Source organism: Molothrus ater, chromosome 6 (assembly GCF_012460135.2).
Source record: "Molothrus ater isolate BHLD 08-10-18 breed brown headed cowbird chromosome 6, BPBGC_Mater_1.1, whole genome shotgun sequence".
Taxonomy (NCBI): domain Eukaryota; kingdom Metazoa; phylum Chordata; class Aves; order Passeriformes; family Icteridae; genus Molothrus; species Molothrus ater.
Window position 1 is genome coordinate 10034344 of NC_050483.2, and position 26571 is coordinate 10060914.

The 26571-nt window shown below is 49.0% G+C and overlaps 1 protein-coding gene across 1 annotated transcript; it reads right to left on the bottom strand.

Annotated features, from left to right (window-relative positions):
- On the bottom strand, window positions 1-26539 carry CCDC9B (coiled-coil domain containing 9B). Its single transcript, XM_036384720.2, is given in 15 exon segments — window positions 1-2301; window positions 6794-7335; window positions 7338-7605; window positions 7947-8004; window positions 8524-8629; window positions 9055-9108; window positions 9614-9675; window positions 11001-11185; window positions 12995-13069; window positions 18885-19034; window positions 22292-22456; window positions 22843-22905; window positions 23623-23727; window positions 24129-24242; window positions 26499-26539. Coding segments are annotated over 14 exon segments (1938 nt in total). The 5' UTR covers window positions 26520-26539; the 3' UTR covers window positions 1-2301; window positions 6794-6823.
- Between the last annotated feature and the right edge of the window lie 32 nt (window positions 26540-26571).

Genomic DNA, 26571 nt, shown 5'->3' on the forward strand with positions numbered 1-26571 from the left:
AGGTTTTTCCTCATTCCAACTTTTATTTCATATAAATAATCCCTCTACATCAGATTTGTCAACTTTTCAGTTTTTTCTCTCACCATAAAGAAGAAACAGCTAAGCCACAGTTGTCTGAAAAATCACAACCCAGGCACCAAACAAAGTGCATTGAGCAAAGTGTTAATGAGCAGGAAAAAATACACTTAGAACAGGCACAAGCTGTCCAGTCCCATTCCCAGAGCCTGGATCAGACTCAATCCTTCCTGGGCATCATTACCTGCAAAGTCACTTGGAAGAAAGGAAAAAAAAGAGGGAATGGAGGACCAGTGATGGTTTTTCCTTTCAGAATGGAGTCTAGGGCAGTAAGGTTTTTTATCTCTTCAACACAGTCCTGGACCAGGGCAATGTAAAATTCCTGCCTGGCCATGTGTCCAACTGTTCCTGGGGCACAACAGCTTTTGAGCTGAGACTGTGTGTTCCATGGACCATGAGGCAAGCTGGCTCCTGGGAAATGCTGGTAATAACTCAGTCTGACTGGACCAAGAGCCAGGTCAGAGACCTGATGTACAAAATAATAATGAATTAAAAACCTAAACAATTGCAAGCAGGTTTTTGAGCCAGTCAGATAAGGAAAATCAGCCTTTAACAGTGATGGAGAAGCTCCAGGACCTGGAGCAGTTTTACAATCTTCTATTTATCTGTTTTATCTGTTGGATAAGTCCAAATAAACCCAGTCTGGGCTTTGGTGGGGTGGAGATGTTTCTACTGATAAAACACAAAAGCTGCATGCTCTGTTTCTTGATAATACCTGGTATGATGCCAGTAAAGTCTCCTGAATTTGGCACATGGAGGAAATTCCCAGGCTTGTGCTTCATGGTAGGTGTCACGGATCTAAGTCACGTGGGAAAACAAATGTTTGTCTGTGCAAATATTAGTTTATTAAAGCAGCGTAGAGTATTTCAGTCCACACATGCCAACCTGATCTCCAGGGCAGTCTGCCAGCCTGGTCAGCCAACATCCTGCAGGACATTCCAGGCAGTCTCCACATATACCTGTCCCAGGGACGCTTACTCTGGCATCAAATTTTAGAGCAGCCTTGAAGTGAGGGTGATGCCCACTCTGCCCTGTCATTCACAAGTCAGAAATTATGTTGTGTTATTCCTTGTGCCTTCTCCTTAACTGATAGCTGTATTCCAGCTGGGTCCTAGCTTGCTGTAACTGGAAAGCCAAGCAGCTAGAATTCCTGCATGTTTGTGCTTGTAAAGCTCCTCCAGATCCTCCATTTGAAAGGTATCTTTAAGGCCAGGTCAGAAGGTCTGCAGAGCAGCTTAGAGAGGATTCCTGCTCTCTTAATGAAACACAAGGCTATGGAAGGCACAACCAGCAAGGTGAAAATGTTTAATACAAAGTCTTGGACCTCCAGCTCCAGTTTGGCCTGGGTCCTGCTGCCAACTGCTTTGGGCAGTGTGGTGGGGGAGGAAGATTATTGTGCTGTCCCCCTCCTTGCCGTGCTGCAGGGATGCCCAGTTACGCTTGGGAAGGGGGCACAGAGTTTGCTGGGTTACGCACACACCTGGTCACCCAAGCAGGCACCTTCCTTGGCACAAAGCACTGTCCTGATGTGCTCCTCAGCCTCTAAAAGGGGAGGACAGCTGGAGGCTCTTCAAAGAGGAGGTGCTGGCTTGATCTGTGCTTGTCAGAAGCGCTCCATCCATCCATCCATCCATCCATCCATCCATCCATCCTGCTCATGCCCCGCAGCCCCTGCCACTACCATACACCTCTGCCAACACTTCAACCACGTGCAAACCTCTAGTACAAGAGCTCTGAACACAACTTCTTCACCCACCTACTGAACTACACCCTAACACCTCACCCCTCTGCTTTGCCAGTCACCTCTTCCTGCTGTTCCAGTTGCTGGTACAGCCCCTGGCACGTGCCTCCAGCCTTTGGGGAAAAAACAGCATGTGTGCCCAGAAACCCAAGCCATAAGTTTAAAAAGAATTAGTCATTAAATAAAATAAAGTGCATCCAGTAGACATTTCCTTGGCTTGCCACACAGCTGCAATATATGCCAAACAAATAGATAAGTGATGGTGTTTTCTCTGTAGGGTGGGAGTGTGTGCACCCTTCCCTGTCCTTTGACACATGGATAGGGAAGGGGGATGCCAGAACTGTGAGTGGGTGGTGATGGGGACCCCACGTTGTGAATGGTGCTGAAGGGCACTGCACAGGTGCTGAAAGCTGATTTCATAGAAGGTAAAAGAGTGAGGACAAGCTTGTGCTCCTCTTCTCCTCCACTGCCTCCAGCACGTTATCCTGTGAAACAAGAGCAGAGACAGCCGCAGGATTATCAGTCTCCGGGGAACTGCTGAGCTGTAAATTAAAATGTCTGCTGAGTTCCACCCTGCCCTTCCTGCACGGCTGGGGCTGCTTGGGAGGCACCACTGGGGCATAACCCAGATACCTGCTGCCAAATCAGAACAGGAGCAGTGGAGGCTCTGCAGCCCAGGGGATGAGCTGACTCTACCAGTTTGGATTAAACACTCTCAGTCCTCCTCTGGGATACATCAACTTTACTCTTTCCTTATATCTCAGGAACAGCAATCTTGATGTATTCTTGTGTGTGCTGGTTCAGCACCGGGAGCACCAAGAGAAGAGGCTGATTTCAAGTAGGGCTTTGTGATCCTTCCTGGTGAACCTGGCCTGGGTGTGCAGCACTTGTAAACCCCAAGGGCAGAGGCTGAATCAGCTTTTCCTAATGAAAAACTATCCTGTGAGTGGAGCCTGCTGTCCTAGAGCTGCTTCCAGACCCAGACATGCTGAATTTAATTGGGAAAAGCAGAATTTTTATTCTTTTCTAGTTGCCAGATGCTTGGGTGCTGCTCAGAATTGCTGAGCTGGCATTTTCCTGCATCCATGTTTAAATCTGTAGATCTGCCTTTTGCTGATGCAGATTTCAGCACCCAAAGCTCCCAAGAAAGGTCAGGGAGAGGGATATAAAAAAGAAGAGATTAAATCCTCCAAAGGCAGGAGAGGTCACAGGAAACTTGGCTTGCATAAAAAAGAAACTTCTCAAGGAATCATCTAAAGACACAGCCACATATATTTAATAAGGAAGTGCACTGAAATCAGTCCCGAGGTGCTGACACAACTGATGCTGTGTACAGCTGATATGAGATTGTTGCTGGAGACTTAATTCCTTCTCCTGTCTGTGTGCAGCAGTGAGGGCTGGCTGTGTCCTGCTGCCGAGGGCTGCTCAGTTGCTGTGGCAGCACACTGGGATTTAATGAGACTGGGAAGGGCCAGAAGCAGACAGTCACACTTGGTGGTCCAGATATTGTAAAGTAATGTGGTTTATGAGTCTGAGCTGACTCCAGCACGAGTTCTTCTATTGTGGATCTATTTGATCACTGATGCTTTCAGAAGGCTCTGACTGTGTTTCAGTGCTGGGAGACAATTCCCTTTCCTGCTTTGCAGTACTATCCTTTCAATACAGACACCTTCTTCCCATGCATGAGTGAGTCTTTACAGCCAAGACACTGGTGGGCTTTAAAGTCATTACTTCTCTTGGTAATTAGCCAGAGTGATTAGCCTTTCTCACATTTCCCACTGTATCCTCTTTCCCATACATAACTCCAGGGCCAATGGGAGATGGAGCAGCTGTGGGCTGGCTGTGAGCTGGGGCTCAGGGCAGCAATGCCACCTTGTGCTGCCTGGGCTCTGCCACCAGAGTGGGAATTGTGTGGTGGCAGAATTCCCTCTGTGTGTCAGTGTCACAGGAAAAGACTGTCACAGATCACTGCTGTCTGTCTCACACCTCCCAGCCTGGCTGGCTGGGCGATGTCACTGGGATGGCCTTCACAGCCAAGCCAACAGCAGGTCCTTGTGGGACCTACTGGTCAGGCCCCATGTGATGGAGGGATGTGCAGAACTCCCTGAAGCTGCAGCTGAACATAGCTGATGAAGGTCTGGGATAGCAGGAACAACAGTGGGATATGAGAGCAGCTCCATTCCTGGTGTTTGGAATGGCAGCAGCTCGCCCATCAGAGCCCTGAGTTATGTTTAGATGTGTTAAGCTCCAGTAAGTGGCCCTCAGGATTCAGCCATGGCAAGCTTCCAAGTGCTCTGGAAGCCACCTTTTCCTTATTTTCCCATATTTATTCCTGGGCTTCTCCAATACATTTGTCCCTGCCCCAGCATTGTGTTCTGGCTTGGATGTTTCTTCCCCTTTTCTGATGTTCACTACCCACATATCTACAGAGATCACAATTCCACTGCTTTTTGCCTTCATTTTCCTAGACTAAACAACATTCCCTCAACAGCCCTGGAGCCTTCCCTGTGTGTCCCTAGTCTCTTGCACCATTCTCACAGAATCCCTGTGTTTTCCAATGTTAACACTGTCCTCCCATGTTGTGCCATCACTCCAGAGATATGGAGACAACTATGTCAAGTCCCACTCTCTGACTGCATAAAGACCGAGCTTTCCACTTAGGTGGTACTCAGAGGTGCTCTGGGAATTTAAAATGCCCATGGCATGAGGATGGGCTCCGGAGGGTGGGCTGCAGGAAGGACCAGGGAAGCCAATGCTATTCAAGGCAAGCCCTTGACCCTGCCAATCCTAGGCCAACTCCCCAAACATACCAGCAGATGGTACCTTCCTGTCTCCTGAACCTCAAGGAAGCTGGTTGTCCTTCGGCAGCTCCACATCTGTTTTGGGAAGTGCTGGTTTCTGCTTGTGCTGTTTCCTGCACCAACCTTGGGCGCTGGTTTGCATCAGAGCCGACCTCTGCTGACCTCCTCGGTCCTGCAGCACTCCGGCCCTGCCTGCCCCACTCCTGTTTACGTCAGCCAGTGCTGCAAGGTCAGATCCCTGGAGCTGCTCTGGAAATCTACCCCCAGCTGCATTTTCTCTAAAGATGTTAAGATTAATTTTCTCAAGAGAATTCAGGGAAAAGCTTCTGTGGTTTTTGTGTATCGTTTACTTCTCTGGGACTTGTTGGATGTTCTCCAGGGATTCCAGTCCTGCACTTCGAGTAAATATTTATTCCTTGTTATTTGAAGCGAAGGATGAAAGCCCCACCACACTCTCTGCACAGCATCTCCCACTGATTTGAAGGTGCTGGAGATTTTTAGTGCCATAAATAGACATTGGGAGGGGGAGCTGTGAAACCCACGTGGTGGCTGCACAGGGCTGCAGTTGTACAGGAAGGGATGTGAGATCTGCATTTAATGTGAATAGGACACAGGCCCCATGAGCCGGGCAGGGGGCCAGCACATCGTTATCACTGAGTACAGATGTTTCCAGCTGTTACATATACCTGCTGAGCTCTGAAGTGGACTCAGGGCCCTATTACCAAACCATGGGAATCTCCATTGCTGAGATGAAAATGGACTACTCTAATTTATTGTTTCCTCTTAGTTGGTGTCTAATTAAAGTTATCCTGAGCGAGCAAAGTAGTCATTAATTCCTCCATCCTCTAATTTGGTGGGAATTTTGGTAGATTGGAGAGGCGTGGCTGGACAGTAATCTCCCACTATGTCCATCCAGGTGTTTCATAACATACTCCTAAATGCTGTTGGAATTAATTTCCCTCACTTGAAGGAATTTTAGTTCAAACATAGAACCAGCTCCTGCTGGTTCTTGATGTTTTGTCTTTTTGAAATGACTATGACGCTTGCACTTCTCCCTGCCTTTTATATGGATTGGATTATAGGGGAAGTCTTTGTTAGCAGCTTAGCCACTTCATCCCTAATCTCATTTGTACCTCTGGGAGGAATACTGAGCAACACCAGGGGACACATTGCTGTGTAGGGTCTGCAGAAAAGCTTCTGGAATCTGGGAAAGGCACTTGGTGGGCATTTGGATCTGCCTGCCTGGCTCTGAGCAGCTCATTGCCTCCAGTGCCTACTTATGGAACAGAGCTGCTGCCTCTGTGAAGGAGAGAGGCACAAGTATCCTGACAGCCACTCCCATGTTAGGCAAGCTGGATTGTGTTCTGGGAATACTCATCTCTGTTTAGTGTGATGTTCTGCTCTGTGGGACATTGCCTGGAAAAAACACAGCTTGCAAAGAGCCCCTACCCTCTCTCCTTTCCCCTTCCTCCTAATTTCTGCCTTAACTTTGTGCTTGTCATCCTTTGTTCCTTCTCCTGGCTTTGCATTTGCCTTGATGGAAGAAAAATTGTTTATGTAAAACCTGGAGCATTGCTCCATAACTGGCTCTGTTCTCCCTCCCTTCTGTTTGGTTCATGGGCCTTTACACCAGGAATCATCTCACCCTGTGTATTTATGCACTGCCCTGCACATCAGTGTTACCATGTGTAATTCAAAGTGTAGCACTCACAGACCTTCTACTGGAAGAGAATCCCACATACAATCAGCCTTCTCCTGAGCTCTGCCCACGAGGTGGACCCCTATGGCTTTGCAAGTGTTTTGGGGAAGGACCACAATGACCTCGAGTTGTGATCACCCCAGAGACAGAAATAAACTCATCCCAGTGAAGTTATTCCTCCCATCCTTTCTAAGGTCATAGCTTCCCAGGAATAGATCAGTGTGTGCCCTAACTAATGTGTGTCATCAACCAACTTCAGCAGCCCAGTTTTCCGTCTAAATGTTTCTGTCTGACTTTGCATTCCTTCCCCACCCACTGCAGGACAGGCCTTTGAGATCCACAGATTTAATTACCTTAGAGATCCATAGCACCGCTAACGAACATTTCTAAACAGTTATCTGGTACGATGACTTTGTATCACAGAAAATGGAGTTGTGGCCCTGTACTATGGCTGAGAGCATTAATGAGATGACTCACCTTATGTCTCAGGCAAGCCGGGGCAATCTGCTAGTTGTGAGTGTCCCCACTGTCCTTGTCCTTGCAGTCCTCAGGCTGGTCCCCTTCCCCAGACTGGGATTTTGCCATGTCCTGCTCAGGCACAACAGCCTTGTCAGAGCTGGCTTTCCCTGGGGGCAAAGGCTCGTGATGTTCAGTGCCTTCAGCATCTTCACTTCCTTTCAGTGCAAGTGCCTGTCCCTCAAGAGCAGTGGTTTGGGTCACTTCTTCCCCTCCTTTGCTCACCAGCTGTCCTTGGTCTGCATCCAGTCTGTCTCCTGCTTCTGTGTCGAGCTTTCCTCCGTGGCTGTTGGAAGAGTTCTCAGAGGACTCCTGTTCTGAAGCTGGCTGCTTCTCCAACCCAGCTCCATCTACATTCGCTCCCACGGGCAGTGACACGGTCTCCTCACTGCCAGGGCTGGTGCCTTGCAGAGTGTTCTGAAGGCTGCTCTGTGAAGCAGTGCTGTCAGGGCTCTCCTTCTCCTGGGAGACGTTGGCAGTGCCAGGCTTCCCATTGGCATCTCCCCAACACTTTCCTTGGTTGGCTTGGGCCCTGGCTCTGAGTCCCCAGCGCTGGCCACAGACACCTCTGTGCTGCAGCCCCTCACTCCCCTCCGCTCCTCCTTCTGGCCATTCTGGGCAGGCTGGACCTTCCCACTTCGCAGCCGCTGTGAGGAGGAGGCCCCGTGATCTTGGAGGCTTGGCTGCTTCCCCTTTTCCTCCAGCTCAGCTGTGCAGTTCTCTTCCACCCCCTCGTCACCTCTGCAATCTCGCCTGTCCATACCAAGACTCCTCTGAGAAACAAAGGACGTATTAAGTTCAGCTTATTAAAATACCAGTATATTGTATTTCTAGTCTGTGTTCTGAAAACCTGAGGAAAAAGGATGTAAAAGGATGTAGGTGTAGAAGTGTTCAGGGACCAGAATAGGTGAGGTGGTTGTGCTGACAGAGGATCAGGGGAAGCAGAGAAGCTGCTGTCACACCAGGCCAGGTGAGGATGTGAGGAGTGTTAGTGGTGAGTACAGTCTCACCACTAACAGAAGTCTCCCAGCTCTGGAATAGATTAGATTCCAATATTTCTGATAGTGCATGTGTTTAGAAAACTCAGCTGCCAGCCTGCAACTCAGGAACTCACCTGGCCATCAAGGTCATCCTTCACAAGAGACATGTCCTCGCCTTCTTTTGCATCCCATCTGTCAATTAAAAGTAATCAGAATTTAGGCCTTGAAGTTCTTACAAAGCCAGTCTCCCTTGCCTGACACCCAGACAGGGATTCCTTTCAGGGCCATGTATTCCTTGTCTGAGCCCCTTGTCCAGGCCTATCCAGAGACACTCATTTGAGACCACTGAATCTTAATGAACTGGTTGTTGTAATTTTGATTGTAATGAACTCCAATTGCCAGAACAGACAGTTGAGTCAGACTAAGAAGATAAGAGTTTGCTTGTGCTATTGCCTGCCACAGTTTGGGCCTGCTTGCCTGACAGTGCCCAAGTGTGCCAGGTCTCCACGACAGCAATCACAGAGGCAGATACTGAAGACTAAAATTACTTTGAAGTTGCTTGGAAGTCAGAGAGACTATTTACAAGGGCTTGCAGTGACAGGACAAGGGCCAATGGCTTCCACTGACATAGGGAACTGTTAGGTGGGATATGCTTCCATGTGAGTGTGGTGAGGCCCTGGCACAGGTTGCCTCTTGCTGCCAGCTTCTCACCTTCTGGCTCTGCCTGTCAGTCTGTCCTTCCCCTTGGCTCGGCTGCTCACAGCAGGCACTGCTTTCGGCCCAGGGTCGCTCACATTCACTCCATGATGTCCTCCACCTAGAAAACAGGTAGGAATGCCATGCAAAAGCAGGCAGAAGCAGCTGATGGACCACTAAACAGACCAACACCCTTGTAATCTTGGACAGGACCTCTGAGGTGGGAAGCCTTTGAAGCTGTGTGCATAATGCACATATATTTTCTAAAGTAATGAAGACAAGTCAAGAATTTAGGGTGTTTCTTTTGTGGTTTTTTTTTAATTCCAAATCCCAATTCTAACTTTAAATCTTATTCCTTGGATACAATCTTACTTGTGCTGTTCTTGGAAAACTTCTCCCCTGCACACAGCTATGAGAGCAACCATGTGGTACATTCCAAAAGGCTCTCCAAATCTGCAAGTGTCTGGAGAGAACACTCTCCCTGAGGGATATCAGAGGTGCTGGCATTTAGTGGGGCAACGTAACACAATCCTATGGTTTACTCACCTCTCCCATCCGCAGTAAAGGACCTGTGCTGGAATTTCCTTGCATTCCTTCCCCCTGCAAGGACACAACAAAGTATGCACCAAAGTGAGTGAGGGTCTGTAATGGACGGGCAGAAAAAACCTGATGTTCAAGTAGGGTGTCATGAGGGAAAGCTTTGTTTTGCCAGTCCATCTCCTGAGAAACAGGAATCAGGATGGACTTATGCTCATAAAGAAGCCAGCATGTGCCATAGGGATCAGAGATGATGTGCTCTGGAATAGGACTGCCTCTTAAAGGAGTATGTGGGAAAGGAGGCAGGGCTGTGCCTCCACACTGTGTCGTACCAGCTTACAGAAGCCACTGCTCTCCCTGGGAAGGTCCAAAGCTCTAGCACCCAGCTGCTCAAATCCCATCCCCCGAGCCCTCTGCCCAGCAGGGAGGGCTGAGCCCCCAGCTCAGAGGCATTTGCCCAGGAAAGCAGAGCTTCACAGCTGACAGCCATGACAGCTGCTGTGGCACTGGGATGCGCACGATCAGCGTTCACTAGCGTCAGGACAGAGTCTAGGTGTCCCTTGCCAACCTTTCTTACTGCTGGGATTATCCAAGGCTGGCTCCCCATCCTTAACAAAGTCCTCTTCAAACCTGCAGGTTAAAAACAGGCATTGTCAGACCTGACCATCCTCCTCCAGTGTGCAAAGCGTGGGCAGGAGCCCTCGGCACGATGCAAGCTCCGGCCTTTGGCCCTTCTGCAGCTGCCCACAGGCAAACCTGTGCAGGTTTCTCAGCAGCAGCTGAAGCAGCGTGTGCTAACTGAGGCTGTGAGGTAGTTCTACCCCAAAGAAGAACCTCTAAAACTTTTACATCAGTACCCATATGTATAAATTAAATGTTATGAACCTCCTAGAGATGTAGGGTATACTACAATCTATAGATGTATAGATGTAGCTGTACTATACTCAAATGCAGCTTCCCAAGCTTCCAAATACAATCTGAAGTAGCTTCAGGATTTGCCATCTCAAATCAGACCATTTGGTTGGCTTCTAGCCTTGCTTGTTTTATATTATGGCTTTTCTCTTAAAAATGGATTTTTGGAAAAACAGTAGGGCTCAGGGCTGTCTTGACATCAACACTCAGCAGCCACTTCAGTCAATTCACCCCTAATTACTGGGGTTTCAGCGACTGAAAATTGATGTGTTTGGTTCCATTCCTCAGCCAAAGGATTGTCCCACCTACCTGTCCTGTGCAAACTGTTCTATCACCAAACTTTTCTAACAGTCTCTAACTCTGCACCCTACCAGAAGCTTTTCCTGCTACAGGAGCCAAGTCATCCTCCAAAGCTTTCTAGCTGGTGTGACCCAGCTGAACCAGCACAGTCAGAGGGACAGTGATTAAGGCAGGGATGTGTCCAGCCCCATTCCCAGCTGTCCCACATTGCTGTTCTCAGCATTGCCCCTTGCCCTGCAGTGTCCAAACAGGCTCAGTTTGTGGAGTGGGGAGGATTTAGGCATGTTGGGCTCTCCTGTGCTTAAAAAGGACAAAGAAGTGGGGGCAGTTAGAGAACCTGTGGACTAGCAATGCAAGTTTGTCCATCCAGGTTTCTGGAAGAGCACCTGTACCCTCCTGCCATTGGATTTGTTTGTGTGGAAATGGAGAGGATCCTCCAAATGCAGACTGAACCTTGGTTCATGCTCCCCTCGCTCCTACAGTCTATATCCTGGCGGGACCAAAGGCAGGCAATCTTTGTCAGCACATGGTATCCCCTCTCAGGAGAGCTCATACTAGGAAGAAAACATGAGAATCACTCTGATACCAGATCCCACTTATGGGCATGGTCTGGGAGGAAGAGGCAGCAGTGTGGATTTGGTCAGGCACATGACAGCATGGGATTCCCCAGTATCTGCACAAGATTCCACCACTGGCTTTAGGCCTGCTGCAGGCAAAGCACCCTGGGACAGGGAAGGACCTACATGTGCTCCGACTTCTCCACATCCCAAGCCCGTCGCCACTCGCCCTTGGCATTCTTGTGACGTGCCAGGCGCTCCAGGTCAATCTGGTCTCGCTCCCTCTTCCAGCGGATGTACTCCGAGCGCTCCCGGCCAGTCATGGGGAAACTCGGGTCTCCAGGGCTCTTCTGGACTGGCTTCCCACCATCCTAGGGGAGGGAAAAGAGCTTCTGGTTAAGAAAACTGTCTGAAACAGCTGCATTCAGGGTACTTTGTACTGTCACCACCATAAATACTCAGGAATATTTGAAAACAACTTTGGACAAGGTCAGCTCCTTTCTCTGAAGTGCTGTGTGCACACCAGGACTCTGCTTTACCCAAAGCCTAAATACACTGGGGCTTTTTGGCTCTACAGAAGGGAAAACTGAGGCAGGAACCTTTGCTAAGGTTTACTTATGGCATAGAGTCAGTTCCTGGAGTGCTTGCAACATCTCTCAACAGGGTTTGAATGATGAGTCCCCCAACCTGAAGGCTTTGGGATACATAAGTTGAGGTTATGCCTGTGAAGTCCTTCACAGTGAGAAGGCAGGGAAGGAAGCCAGCCTTGTGTGACCACCAGGCATCCATGGGAGCCCACAGTCACAGAGCTGCGGCCAACCCTGTGCTCAACAGCAGCATTCCCAGAGCAAAGGGGCTCTTTACCTTCACTGCTGTCAGGCTCCTGGTTTATCACTCCTCATGACAGACTGGTTAAGGGCTGACACTGCTCAAAAATTTAAAGCTTAATGGAAAGACAATTCAGAGCTGATGGAGCATGTGGGGGGGAAGTAGCCCAGCTGTCAGGTTAATGGATGAGGTGGAAGCAGGAGCCGACAGGCTGTGGTGTGTTGTCAAGCAACAGTGTGTAGGGAATAGCTTAGTGCAGAGCTGAGTCCTGGGGTGCTAATTACCAGCAGATAATTCATCACCTCATACACATGTCCTTCCATGCCAGCCACCCTCACACCTTCCCCAAAGAGGAATTAACTCCTCAGCCTTGCACTGCGGGTAAGAAAAGCAGCAGGAAGAAGGGACTGAAAGCCCTGTTACCAAGGTGACTTACCTGCGTGGGCTGGAGCTGGGGTGGTACCAATTGCTCCTCCATTCCTCAGCTGGCAGGAGCTGGGGACCTGACACCGTGTCCCCAAGAAGGAAGAGATGAGGGGGTCCTGCCAGGATAGATCCTGATGCATCCATTAGGCCAAAAGCAAGGGAAGGACTGAGGCTGATGCCTGTGCTTCTTTTGGGGAGAGGCAGAAATGGCTGGGGGCCTATGGAGCAGGAGGAGTCGGTCCCTCACCTCATTACAGCGTAGCTGGGGTTAGCTGGACCACAGGCTATCATGCTCCCCCTTCCTGCTCTGGGGGGCTCAGCTGGAATTAGTGTCTAAGAGCCCATCTGTGTCCTCCTAATGAATCACACTGAGGTGGGGTTATTCTATTTGTGCTCCATTAATTAAAGCATCTGCAGGCTCGAGGGAGCCAGCATGTCTCCAGGCTTTGCATTAAACAGTCAGTGGGAAGGCCTGTGCTTTAATTTACCTCCATCCTACTCAGCTCCTGCTGAAGTGAGGAGCTGTAGCTAATACAGCCTGAGCTTTTCAATCCACAAGGAAATGGTTTTGAGAGAGGAAACAGCCAAAACTGTGCTGCCACAGAGGTGAGCATGTTACCCTTCCTAACGTCCCTATATATGAAGGGCTTGAGCAGCCATGACAAGGTGTGGAGGCAGGTCCTTGTCACCTTTCCAGTGCTGCTTGCTCCAGGTGTGCCAGCTGCTCAGAAAAGCTTTGTATGATGAGAGTGATGAACAGCGGGAGCCACATCAGAGCACAAGGCTGCTTCACAGAATTACAGGATGGTTTGGTCTCAAGAGACTTCAAAGGTCATCTTCCTTTAGGATTATGGTGGGAAGGCACATTCTACTGGTTTCCTCTTCCAAGACAAAGGTCCCCACAAAGGGACCTGGTTCCCACTCACCTTCCGGCTGTGCTCACTTTCTGGGCCTCTGTCACTGTCTGATCTCCTCTTCTCTGCTGTTCTCCGCTCTTCTCCCTGCAAGAGAACGGACACAGGAATTATTTCAGGATTAAACAAGGATTCCTCACAGGGGAATCAGCACCTGAACCTATGCTGACCAGGACATGTAAGAACTTCTCAGAAAAGATCAGCAAAAGAGGAAGGATTTTTTCTGGGGCCCCAAATCAAACTGATGTAGAAATAAAAGAAGTCAGAAAGCAAGGGGTGCACGAGAAAAGCATTCCCAGAGGTCGCTCCTTCTCCCAGGCTGGAAGCAGAGTGGTGTCCTGCATGGTCCTGTTTCTTTCCAAGACAGACCAAGTTTCAGGTACCTTTACAGATTTGGGCCATTTTAGAATTCCGTTGTACAAGATCTGGATAGCTACAAACAGCAGCTATCTGGTGCAGCTACAACCCAACATGGTCAAATTAGGAGTGATTTCAGTCCCTGGCAAACATGGCATCCTTCTACCACGGTCCATCCCTGCTCCCATGGGGTTTACCCGTGCTGCCACCAGATTGGCAAGCTCTGCTCTGGTGTTGATATTCCCCAGCCTGGCAGGAGGTGGCAATCAGCCTCTGTTTCTTAGTGAGCTACAGACACCAAACACGGGCCAAGCCAGGGGTTCTCTGTCCCCACACATGATGAATAATTGAGACAGAGCCATGTCAGAGGCCAGGGTGAGATTGCAGTGGGTCTTAACAAAACAGTCTGCAGAGCATAAAGATCTTTTAGGAAAGGCTTCCTGCCTGGCTGGACAGCTACAGGGCTGGGGCTGTGGGGGGCTGAGTTTGTCCTGCTGCCATTTTGCAGTGCCAAGCAGAACTGAAACACAAAGAGGAACGTGGCAGCACGAACTGCCAGCTCAGCCCTTCCAGAAAGAAGCAGCGTGGTGAGGTCCAGCCCAGGCTGGAAACAGGACTTTTATTCCATGCATTCACCAGACACAGCTTTAGTTTTACAGGGAAACTTGGGATATCAGTCTTGATACCTGCAGTTCTGCCCAATCTCCTAAGGCAACAAATGCTGCTGCAGCTTGTTCTCATGTATCCCATGGAATCATGCAGGGAATGAGCTGGGGACACATTTTTGGGGGATTGCCCACACATGCTAAGTCTGAGGCAGGTGGGAAGTGTGGCCATATAGTTCATGGACTGTCACTGCACTTGGTGCATGACAGCTTCACTGGTCTGACTCATAGCTCCAGTACAGATGGAGGTTTGTTCAAACAGATCCTTGGAAATAACAAGGAAAATTTTAGCTATATTGTCCTGGGATTTCTCTGCAAAGATTTAGGAAAAATGCAGAGGGGTCTGTGCTCAGAGAAGCTGCCCCTCACTACATCCTGCCTGTTGCAAAAGGGGATATGGTGAAAGATGACACTGGGGATTTATTTCAAAATGCTGTGAAAACTTATATAACCAAAAAATGCTCCCTCTGGACTCAAAATCACCTGCTCTGGCAGCCCTGTTTGAAGAACCCTGTAGTGAGAGATTGAATAACTCTCTGCAGTCCCAAACTGAGCATTTACTAAGAGATTAAACAGCAGAAATCTGGAAACTTTGGTCTCCAGGGCCCTACATCCCAGTGGCTGTCCCATTTGGAATGGTCGCTCATCAGTGCCACCAACAAACCACCACCACAAACCTGGGTCACAGAGACACTGCACAACCCTTCATCCTTTTACACCCTCACTGCAAGCCAGCTGCCTTTTGCCTTAGTCTGCTTCTATTTTTGCTTCTCAGAGGGCACTGTGGAAAATGGAGAAGACCACAAAAATGTAGTTCTTTTGTACCAGGACAGCAGGTCTGAGCTGTGCAGAGAACAGTCAGCTTGGCTCCTGCACTGGCTCAGAAGCAGAATTCCTGTTGTCCTGTTGTCCCAGAACTGCTCCTCCTGTTACCACACACCCAGGCCAAGAGGGAGCAAAACATGTTTTTCTTTTCCTTCTCCTCTCTGCCCCCAAAATAAAGAAAAATGACATGGACGTTATCATTCCTAGTGTAACTGTTCCTGCCGAGCAGGAGGAGGACACAAAAGCCTGGAGCAGTCAAGGAAGATTATGATTGTTTATCCTGAGGTTCCTGCCAAGATTTCTCAGTTTCTCAGCCCAGAATGGCCCAGCCCCCCCCCCAAGGTGGGGCAGAGCCTGCTCCAAACCAGCCCTGGGATCCCAAATGCCTTCTGCCACTGGGTCTTTCTGACTCCCTGGCACACATATTCCCAGCTAATGTCACTGTGCAGTGGTGACAGTACTGATGCCATTATCCAGCCAAGCACTGGTTTGTACTAACAGTTCTCCAGTAGCTTTGACAGGCTTCCACATCTCTGGGCTAGTTCAACGCCTCCCTTTTTTAAAAATAAAGACTATCAGAGGAGTTAAACAAACCTTTTGGTACCCACCTCTCTAGGCACATGTCAGCACCACAACTGGCATTTCTTCTTGAAGAAATTAGGAGATTTTTGTAGAAGCTTAAAGCCATTTTTCTAGTGCTCAGATTCCCCACTGGGCAGGATTTTTGAAACTAGTACATGAGAGGATTTTTTTATAACTCTTTTGAAAAATCTGCCTCCTTAATTGTGCTGCCTGAAGGGAGCTAAAGACTTTTCAGCCACCCTCTCTGCCTATTTCCCCCTCCCATCTGCAATGTAAAAGCAAGTGTTTCTCCTGCCACAGGTTTGGTTCCTCTCCTCTGAAAGCACCAAGTCTGACTCCTCTGTGTTAGTCCCTGAAAGCAGCTTTTGTGTCTCTTGATTACAGTCATTTCTGATACACCATCCTGGGAAACTCTGTTAATAAAAGGACAATTTAAAAGCCCTGAAGCTCTATCAACTGCCCATTTAAAAGATGATTTGTAACCTGTTAATTAACCATTGTGCTCCACTGGTCCTGGGCTGCTGGCTCCCAGCTCTAATGTACTAATGAGCCTGAAACACTGCCAAAGCATGGAGTGGCTTTTTAGGGCTAAAAATGAAGGATTGTCTCCAGCCCTACATGCAGGAGAGCCCTGAGGCAGGTTTAGGGGCAGCCAGGCAGAGATGGGTCCCAGATGTGGCACTTCCAATCCAGCAGCAGCACTGGAGGTCATGAGCTGCAGCAGTAGAGTGATGGACTCTGCAAGGAGACAGGATAATTTGGTCCCTTCAGCCCTGTGGGCTAACAGAGAGTGAAAGAGTCTTTCTGCTTATGGCACTGGAGCTGTCTCAGAGAAGGAGATCATGAAAGCATCCTTTTTCCCTTGCGTTTCCTTTGGTAGCTCCTATCTCAGCTCTGCTGCAGTCTGGGACTGACAGTGTGGGGTTAGCCAGAAGCACCACGGGCAGCAAGAATGGGAGCAGTTTTCCTCTTTGGGGATTTTTTTGTTTTGTTTTGTTTTGTTTTGTTAGTTTGGGCTTTTTTTCTTTATTGAATTTCATCACGAATAAAAATAGAGAAAATGTGTGGTAATGAGGACACCCATCAAGTACTTTAATTGGATAAATATGACACGTGCACAGAGGAGGAAGCAAATTTGACAGTGGCCAGGCTACTGGAGGGGGAGTGATGGATGTGATTCTTTCTCCTAGGTCTTTGTGGGAACCCCAAAAGAGCAGGGAACCAGCTGGAGCACAAAGTAAAAAGGCCCAAAGGATGAACCATGCTGTGGTTAATGAGGGACTGAAAGTTAATCCTTGAATCCAGGGTCCCAGCTCATGTCCTAACACAGAGCTACCCAGCCACTGACACCCCACCAGGCTCTCCAGCAGCTGATCGATTTGGGGATGAAAATGAAGTTTCTCTTTTAACAACTGATTAAAGGATAGAAAAGAAAAAGTGGCAAGAAAATGGTGGTTTCCATGGCAGAAGATTAGCAGGAGTGTGCCACTGGAGCATGTGCTGCTCAACATGCTCATAAATGGTCTGGAAAAGGAGCTGAAGAGAGGGATGACAGTTTGCTGATGATACTAAATCATCCAGGGCAAAGAATGTAATTTGCCCGGAAAGAGCTGCGAAAGATCTCTTGACATTGAATGCCTGCATCATAAAATTACAGCTGAAATTCAATATCAGTAATACAAAATAACTCACACAGAGAAAAATGTCCCTTCTTGTATACACACACACAGTAATGAGTCCTGAGCTATGATTAACAGTCAGGAATGAAATTTTGGTGTTACTGTGACTAGTTCTCTAAAAATGTTAGCTCAATTATTTAGGAAAAAAAAAGCAAAGAAAATGCAAACTTGTTGGGAGAAGAATAGAGAACAAACCAGAACATTGTTATGTCACTGAGTACATCCTGGAGAGCCCGCAGCTGGAATACCATGTGCAGTTCTGGTCTGCTTGTACTGAAAGAATATGGTAAAAATAACAAAAGCACAAATGGGGACAATGAGAATGATCAGAAATAAAGAACAGTCCTCAGCAGACAAGTCTAAATAGGGGCAATCTCTTAAGTTACGTGAGATAGCTGAAGGGAGACGTGAAACAGGTCAATAAAATCATTTGTGCTTTGGGAAGTGACCTGGGAATGATCTATTCACTACATTCCCTGATGCAGGAACAGCAAATGGAGCTGTCAGGGAACATGGCTGAACAAGTCTGGGATTCTAAGCTTGCATGAGTCTTTGGCTTTAGCCAGTGCAGCCTTAGGCCTGCCCTCATATGCTCTGAATCCGGATGCTTTGAGGCCAGTATGAGCAAGGCATTGCCAAAAGCACATACATGGATGCTCAGCCTCAAATTTCATATTCCATAATAAAACCAGATAAGAGATGACCTTCCAGGGCAGTCCATACTCTTAAGAGACCACAGGATCTAAAGCCAAGATCCAGGCACTCCTCCTGCTGCTCTCTCCTAGTACAGCCCCAGCCTTGATGACCTCAGAGACAAATGTTTAAACAGGCCCAGCAGAGAGCAGAAGAAGACACTTGCCTGCCACATTACAGAAGTACATTTGACAAGCTTAAGGGCAGAAACAGCAGTCAGGTCAATCCCATTACATCCAGGAATGTTGGTGATGTCTGTCATGGGGACTTCTGGGGTTACCAGTGGCTCAGTCAAGCAGCTCATTTGAGGTTTATGGCATTCAAAACACAGCTTGGCAGCCACAAGAAAGGAGCACCTGAGCTCCTGGAGCTTAGGTAAGCCCTGGGAGGAGGAGAAGCTGAAGATAAGTGTGGGTAGAAGCAGCAAATGGTTGGCACTATTCCAGAGAGGGACTGCAGATGTCCCCCAGCATTCCTGAGTGGTTGGTAGCTACACCAAGTGTGTTGTTTTCCTACACAGTCTCTGACCCTGTTTGCTGCAGGCATTCTTTCTTATCTGTGAAAGCTTCCAAAGAGGAAAATAGCACATGCCTCTGTGTGTGTAAAGAGAAAGGTTAATTGTAAAGAAGTATTTGAATTATGTTTCAAAGATTAACAAAGTTCAGCCAGCTCACTCAGCAGGTGATGGCCAGGCACAGCAGGGTGTGGTTCAGAGGCAGATATAGCCCAGCTCTGTTAACGTTTAAGTCGTGCAGTGAGTCAGGAGGACACTGCTCCTGTCCCAGTCTGCTGTGTGGCTTCAAAGAAAAGCTGGTAAGAGACAAGATGAGATTCATGCCCCATATCTGGCAGTGCTTTCATCAATCCTTCCAAAGCAGCATCTGTTGATGAACTCGGTGTGTTTAGGAGGCTTCTAGCTTTAGCTAGGATCACAGGGGAGGGAAAAGATCACGGCTTTCTTCTTTCACAGGGATGGAAAGCAGAGATATGGAGATAAGCTGCACTATTAACATAGAGTGTCTCCCAACATCCTGTGGCTAGGCTCTCCTCATGCCAGCAGAAGTGGATAGGTTACAGGCCAGTCACTAGCACTGTATTTACCTTTTCCTTGTTGTCCATGGTGATGGCAATCTGCATCCTCCTGCCCCGTCGGAAAGCCACCAAATGGTCCATCTCCTCCTCGCTCAGGTCCGGCACTCGGCCCGGGCCAGGGAAGCTCTCGGCGCGTTTTTCGCTGACGATCCTCTTGCCCTGGAAGGCACAGGCTCAGTTAAGGACACCCCCATTAGCCCTCCTAGGAGAGTGGCCATCCCAAACTGCAAAGGATTTTGGGCTGGCAGAACAGAAAATGAGCAGAACAGTCAGACCCCTTGGCTCATAAAGCTGCCACCCCACTGTAAGGGATCTGTGATATTACAGAGGTGTGTTTAGCTGAGCACAACACCAGCATGGTGGGATTTACCCTGCTTGGATAATCTGCAGCATGAACACTGCAGGATGGTTTTATTTTAAGCTTGTGTCTGTGTCTTAAAAACAAATGTGAGGTTGTCCCCTCCCCATACAACATGTCCCAATAAAATGTGAGGCTACCTTAGAGCATAAGCCTAGAAGGTGGAGGAGAAGGGGAACAGTGGGGTTCCTTCTCTTCAACCTTGTCCACATAGCAGTTACTCCCCTGAAGTGTATTAGCATTTGATAATTCATCGATTCATAGTCATTGTGTGTTTGTATTTCTGGAATTATTTATTCAACAGTGGAATACTTGAGAAACCTGATATATAAGCTCCTTGAGCAAGGGCAGTTTACCCCTCTCAGATATTATTTACAGCTGTCTGTATTAGTGTCATGACTTCACTACATGGATTTACATCTGTTTCTTATTTTGTTAAGGATCTTTGTTGCTGGCTGATGTCCTGCCAGTGCCCTCAGCCATCAATTCCACAAAATGAGCACATCTTTTGTACAATGGGATACTCATTCTTTTTCTCATTTAAAAGTATCATCTTTCAGGCCGGTCATGTGCCTTTTTATTTTTGCCTTACAAGGAAATGAGAGGCTTAATAAGTCATATCCATCGTTATCTCTGATCTTTTTCTTTTCTTGTTATCCATATGAAGTCTGCTCAACTTCACCAGGGATGAAGGAACCTCAGCAGCTTCCCTCTCTAAAGGATGGTGCATTTTACTCTGTTTTCCACCCTGGGCTTTCACATTTACTGGAGTCTTGATTTAAAAGGTACTCAAAATCTCCAAGGAAACTTTAGTGAAACTTGGGAACTCTTTGTTGCTACAAAATTGTTTTTAAAAACAAAAAGCACACCCAGACCTCTGATTTGTAGGGAAGACATGCAATCAGGGCCTTTGCCATGACATGTGATACCAAGAAGCCTCACATTAACCTCATTTTCCCTTGGCTCTGCCAGGAGTGCAGATGTTAGCGAGGAGAGAGCCTTCCTGTTCACAGCCTCCATCAGCATGACCTTTTTTACGGCTTCTCAGTCATCGGGCTTCCTAGCACATTATAAATGTTTTAGGAAACACTGGAGTATTTCCAGCAGCAGAACCTCAGTCTCTTGTTTATTCATCTTTCACATTTGTGTGATTTTGCTGTTTCAGCAGAGATGGTTCTTGAGTCAGCCTGATGCAGGGGAGAGGAGTGGTCTGGCTCTGCCTGTCCTGTCAGCCCCAGATGAACAGACATGGTGGGAACCTTGTTACCTATTCCCTTGGGGATTTCTAGCTCTGCTTTTGGGTTCAGTAATTCTAGGCTGTACTGCTGGGGTGAGAGCCTGAACTGGAGACTGGCCTGGCTCTGCCCTACCCAGAGCACTTGTATGAGGTGTTTGGGATTCTACTTAACATAATTTTTTTATTAAGAAAGTAAGCCCAGAGATGGTTTAGAAGGCAACAGCAAGCTATTAAGCCACAAGTTGTACATCAAGCATTTATTCATCTTAAGTCAACAGCTGTTCCCTAGAGCTCTTCAGTGTTTAGGTGTTGATGGCTCATCCTTTAGACATGTAACAGGGTCACAGATACCTCTTGCCAGGGAGGTCTGGCACTGGGAGGATATTTGAAGGTGACTTCATCACTTGCTGTCTGCTGAGAAAGTCCCTCATGAGACCCAACACAAAGAACCTTGTGCCCAAACACCTCGAGCACAACAGAAGCCTCAAAGGACATCACTGGATTACAGGGAGGTGACACTATCCCTGGGCTACTGGATGTTAAAAGGCATGGTGTGAAGGCTGGTGTGTTGGCAAAGCCTTTAACCCTGCATTTATTGAGCAGATGGCATGGAAGGCTGAAAGGAAATACAGGAAACAGCTATTTAACATAGATGTGGCAGCTAGACACATCCAGGCTGGGAGACCACCAGATTTTCTGTGTAATACCCTTTGCTCTCCCTCCCTTTACCACTCCTTCCCTCCTTTCTTCCCTCCCTCCCTCCCTCCCTCCCTCCTTCCCTCCCTCCCTCCCCATTTTGCTTCTGGCTAAGCTGCCTCGCCTGAAGGCACATTCTGCTCAATGTGTCTGCTGACATGTGTCTTCTTTCCTTGTTTCCTATTTTAACAGTCTGGGTGATCTCTCAGCTTGCTGGTCCCACATTGGGAAATCCTGGTCCTTGGTGCCCCAGCTCCCAGAGTAAGAGATGTCATATGAGGAGAGCATCCATGCAGAGCCAAGAGGGACAGAGAGCAGGTCTACAGCCACAGCGCCTGGCAGAGCCAACTCCTCCCCTCCACAGGGCTTGTCCTGGATCATTCCCTGCCTGACAGAGATCTGGGACTCTGGCACCAGCTCTTTAGCTTAGTCAGAACTACACCACTCTCCATACAGAGTCACTGTAAGGTGAGATGTGCCCATCTCATGCCTGAGGCATGCCCCAGATTGCAGAGGCAGGGTTAAAAATACTCATCCGAGGCGTGCCAGGAAAAAGAACAGGGGAACAAAGGAAACTCCCGGACTTATGTCCATTTTGTGAAACTTTCCAGCTGGCTTTCCTTTGGGGCATCTTGCTTGACTATGATTTAGGTTATTGATGATTGTATGTGAGTGGTTTTCTGCACAGCCGAGGATCTCTGGTGCTGGGACCTTGCAGTGGTCGCAAGAAGGATGGTGGTGCCTCATTCAGTCACACCAGTGTCACCAAGCAAGCCCCTCTTTCCAGGCACAGCAATACAGTTTAACACCAGAGTGGCCCAGGAGGGCAAGAAGTTGACTGATCCCTTAGAAAGGGAACTGGTTCCACCTGGCTGAGCGGAGGGTGTTGCTGAGGGGGCTAGCAAGGCCTGAGGGCTGATTCCTGGGAATCAAATATAGAGAGGGAAGCATGTGGTAGCTCTGAGGTTGTGCTGAAGAACTGTGAAATGAGAGGAAACAAGCAGCAAGGGAACTGTTCCCTTTGGATGTGACACGCTGGACAGAAAGCTCAAGTGAGAGGCAGAACAGAAGCTCCTTTGTAAGCCAAGAGGCCGCAGTGTGAGAGCAATCCTCTTCCCTACTCACCTTTGCTTTGTTGTCCATGGTAACAGCCAGCTGCATCCTCTTCCCCATCCTGAATGTGAACATATGATCTGCTTCCTCCTCCTCCTCTTCTTCCTCACTGCCAATGCCAAACCCAGGGCTTGTAGGACAGGGGCTTCCCCTTTTCTCACTCACCACCCTTTTGTCCTGGAAAATGAACCACTTCCATTAGCAAATCCAGACCCTTGACTCAGGGCTGTGATTCCCTTCCCCAAACACACCTGCACACAAGCGGGAAGGCAGCTACAGAACAGCCCTTGCCCCCAGGAAGTTCTCTGTGCCCAGCACACTGCTGTGACATTCCTGGGGAACAAGAGGCTTGTTGTCTGCGCAGCAGCAAAACCCACAAAGACAGCAGGGCTGAAAAATCCTTTGCACTTACAAATCTGACATTTCAGACTAAAATGCCAGAGTTATGGGAAAGAAATGCCATCCTCATCTCTTTCTGCAGCACACTGAGTTAGCTTGGGAAAGCCTAAGTCCTGCTGAAGGTGGCCTTGGAAGCCAAGTGGATGGCTGAGGGTGGTGCTCACCATCGAGAGGGCTGGGCTATCTTGTCCATAGTGTTCAGTCTGGGTAATTGCATCTTTCAGGTCCTGTATGAGAGAAAAATGTGTGCAGCAGCGCACCCCGAGAGAGGCGAGGGCCGTGGCCAGGGTGGGAGGGGAGAAATGCACTGGCCTGGATCCAACAACCCAGAGTGCTGAAAGCAGGGTGGGCTGGCTCAGCAGGCTCTGCATGAGCTCTGGCAGAGAAGTTCACCAAGGGGTTAAGGCAGGACTGGCTTCCCAAGCCCCATGCTGCCAGGATGGGTGGACAGAGCTTATCAGATTTGATCCAATTAGGAAGGAAACCTGGGACTCAGTCTCTGGCCCAGGGCCACTTGCTTTGCTCACTCCCAAAGCCTAAGGAGACCATAAGTTTTCCCAGCCTATGGCATTCTCTGAGGCACTCCTGATGCCTCCAGTGACACACACACATACACCTGATACACTCTGCCTACATATTTGCAGTGATGCTGACACCTGGAACCTGTTGAGGGCCAAGTGTGCCTGTTCACACACCCAGTCATCTGCCAGTTATCTCTTAGTACATGGGTAGAGGTGCCTGGGCATGGCTGGAAACGTATGTGCAGCACCTAAAATCACTCTCATCACACATCTCTGCAGAATTCACACACACTTTTCAGGGCTTAGGATGTATTTCCTGTGCTCAAAGAACTTTGTTGTGGATGGTGTCTCTCAGAAATGCCATTTTGCAGGAGCAGGACTGGAGTGAGAGCTGGCCCGTGGTGAAGGAGAGGCACCACTTACGTTGTGAGCTTTGGTGATGGTAATAGTGAGTCCATCCTGCTTGGGCCTCCTGGAGGTAACAGCCATTCCCTCCTGTTCTGCTCGCTTTTTGTCCTCTTCTATTTCCTGAAACACAGATACCTCTTATCACAAGCCTGGACCTGGATGTTGTTAATTTTCCTGTTTAATTCTGCTAAATGGACCCACCTCCACCTCTAAGAGGGAGTGGACCAACTTGTGTCCCAGTTATGGGATGCAGACAGAGGAAGGTGGCAATGGGCGAGGAGATGCTGCAGCAGTGAGGCAAGTGTCAGTGTCTGTTCTCTGAAGCAACTCAAGAGCTGTAGTTAAAGGCTAAGGTAAAGCCTAAGCTAAAGGCAGAGCTCTACCTCCCTGCTCTGAGTGTTTCCAATGCAAACACGCTATCTGTGTAACACAGTCATTCTGACTGTGCTGACAATCTTCTTTACACTGTGAGTTGAGGACCCCAGATCAGAGCTGGGGAAGGTAAGGACTTGCAGACTCACCTGGTACCTTCGTATCAGTGCTTCATTTTTTTTCCGCAAAGCCAAGATTTTCTTATCAAGTTCAACATCTTTCTGCTCTTTCTTCCTTAACACAGCATCATCCACAGCAGCATCCTGGAAACACAAGGAGCAAAGCTCTTCTCAGTCATTTTACCAACAGGATGAAACCTGCTCCTTCTGTCTGGACAAGGTAGGAAGTGAAAGAGTCTTTCCCATCACTTCTCCCTGACTTTTCCTGACAGAATTCACCTTTCCTTTTCTTACAATTTTTGTTCAGCAATGAGGTAGTTTGAGCAAAGCGCTGCTGCCCCACTTTGATGGCTGCCAGTGGGCTCCAGAGTTAACACTCTGCTTATCTGCATGCAGTAGATGACCCTCACCTTCACGTGTTCTCAGGCACCAGTGAGGGAAAGGCAGCAGAACCTGCTCATGACACAGACTGCAGCTTCTGTGCCAGCCCATCTCCATTGGCTTCCTCTGTGAGGGGTATCTGATCTAACAGCCCCTGCCAAGGGCTGCTTCACCAGGACACAGGGACACAGGCACACATCTGTGTCCCGGTGGGACAACAAGAACATTTAAACTGCCTCCACACATTCTTCTGCTGGACAATGGGATTTTGTCAAGATCTGTGGGAAACAAATGGCTTTTCCATTGCCATTCATCATGGGATATGCGACAGGTGAGCAGATTGCCTTTGTGGGTGGATACAGTTCCGTGGGCATTTTGCAAGACTGATTAAAGCCAAATTCGGTGTTTACCTGAACAGAAGCTGTTCTGGGAGCACTAAATTGGCAGGTTCGCTGTTTACTGAGCTCTGGGGTGTTGGCTGCTGAGGGTGGGATCAAAGTGGTGCATGCCCTCAAACACTCCCCTTTCATCTTCAGATTCTTTTGAAGGAGAACTGGCAGAGCTGCCGGCTTGAGAAAAAATTTAAAATTCCTGCAGAGGTTTTATTCATGCTCTTCTATTTTTAAGGAAAAAAAAATGGAAAAGGCCTGTCAGGCTGTCCTCCCTCGGCCCATTTGTCAGCATTTTGTCTACACTGCAAGACGGCTGGTATCGGGGGGGGGGGGGGGGGGGAGGGAGTCCTTCCATTTCCAGCTGGAAACAAGTCACTGGAAGGAAAGTTTGCTGGTGTTCAGCACTTCTCCTTCCCTTTATTAACGAAGCCATTATGGTGTTTCTCTGTGCACAACCTGTTTCAGCAAATGCTGGGAAGCTGTGGGCGGGAGGGGTCGCTCACCCGCACACGCGGGCCCCGCGGCCGAAGCGCTGGGCAGCGTGTGGAGCCCACGCTCAGCTCCCAGGGGCTCACCCATTGTACACTTCAGCCCAGTCAGCGTTTGCTCGTCAGCTGCCGCTCCGAGCCAGCCCATAACAGGGGGCCGGGCCCTGTCCTCCCTTTCTGGAACGAACCCGCTGCCCCAGCCCGTGCTGGAGCTGATGCTCAGGATGGAACGTGGCTCCACCGTGCCCTCCCCAGAGTAAAGCTCTTCCGGGGAGCCAAGGTGCCCGTATGTCACCGCGACAGAGAGTTATAAATGGCTTTGGCAGAACAAACGTGCGATGGCTTTGAATCAGCAATCAGCTGAACCCAAAGCCTCCCCGAGAGCAGGGCATAGCCACGGAACGAGAGGCCTCATTCTATTGCAAATTAAAATGTCATAAAAGGAGAAAATTGAAAGCTATCGGCTTTAGGCTTCAGTTAAATGACGACATCCCGTTGTGTCACAGCCCCTCTCCTAAGTGGCACACACACTGGCTACGCAGCTCCTTGGGGGCTGGAGGGACACCTCGCCGCAGACTGTCTCTCTGCGTGCAGTGTTTTCCCATACACTTCTACGATCGCCTGCTTCGACAGCCAGACCTCGGAGACAGCAGGGTTGGGAAAGTGTGAATGGCGGGGGGGGGGGGGGGGGGGGGGGGCGAGGGAAAGGGGACAGGAGCGACCGCACTAATGTTCTTCTGCTTAAGCAAATGTATCCGCTCTTTTTAAGAAATATCCTCTTCCTTGACAGCTGCAGCTGAAGCCCTCACCAGCACAGGCACCATCCAGCACTTGCCTGCGTTTCTGTTTGCTATCTGCCTCCCGGGAGACACCTTATTCTGAGCCAGCCACCACAACCTGCCCCGGCCAGGGATGTAAACCCCAGCACCCAAAATGCGCTCCCCCCAGCACCCCTCCCGCGGTGCGGTACGGCTTGTTTGCTCCCCGTGCCTGCTGGCAGACAGGCGAGGCGAGAAAACAAAGCGACAGCCGCCGAAAGGCCACCCTGAAGGAAGCGAGTGCAAGTCCTTGCGTGGCCTTTTGGGGTGAGGGACCCCAGCGCCCCCGCCCCTCCCAGGCCCCGCGCAGGCAGCACTCACAGCTCGGTGCATGTTGGACATCGGCGGCGGAGCCCGGCGGATTCCAGAGCAGAGCTAAAAGAGGAGAGCCATC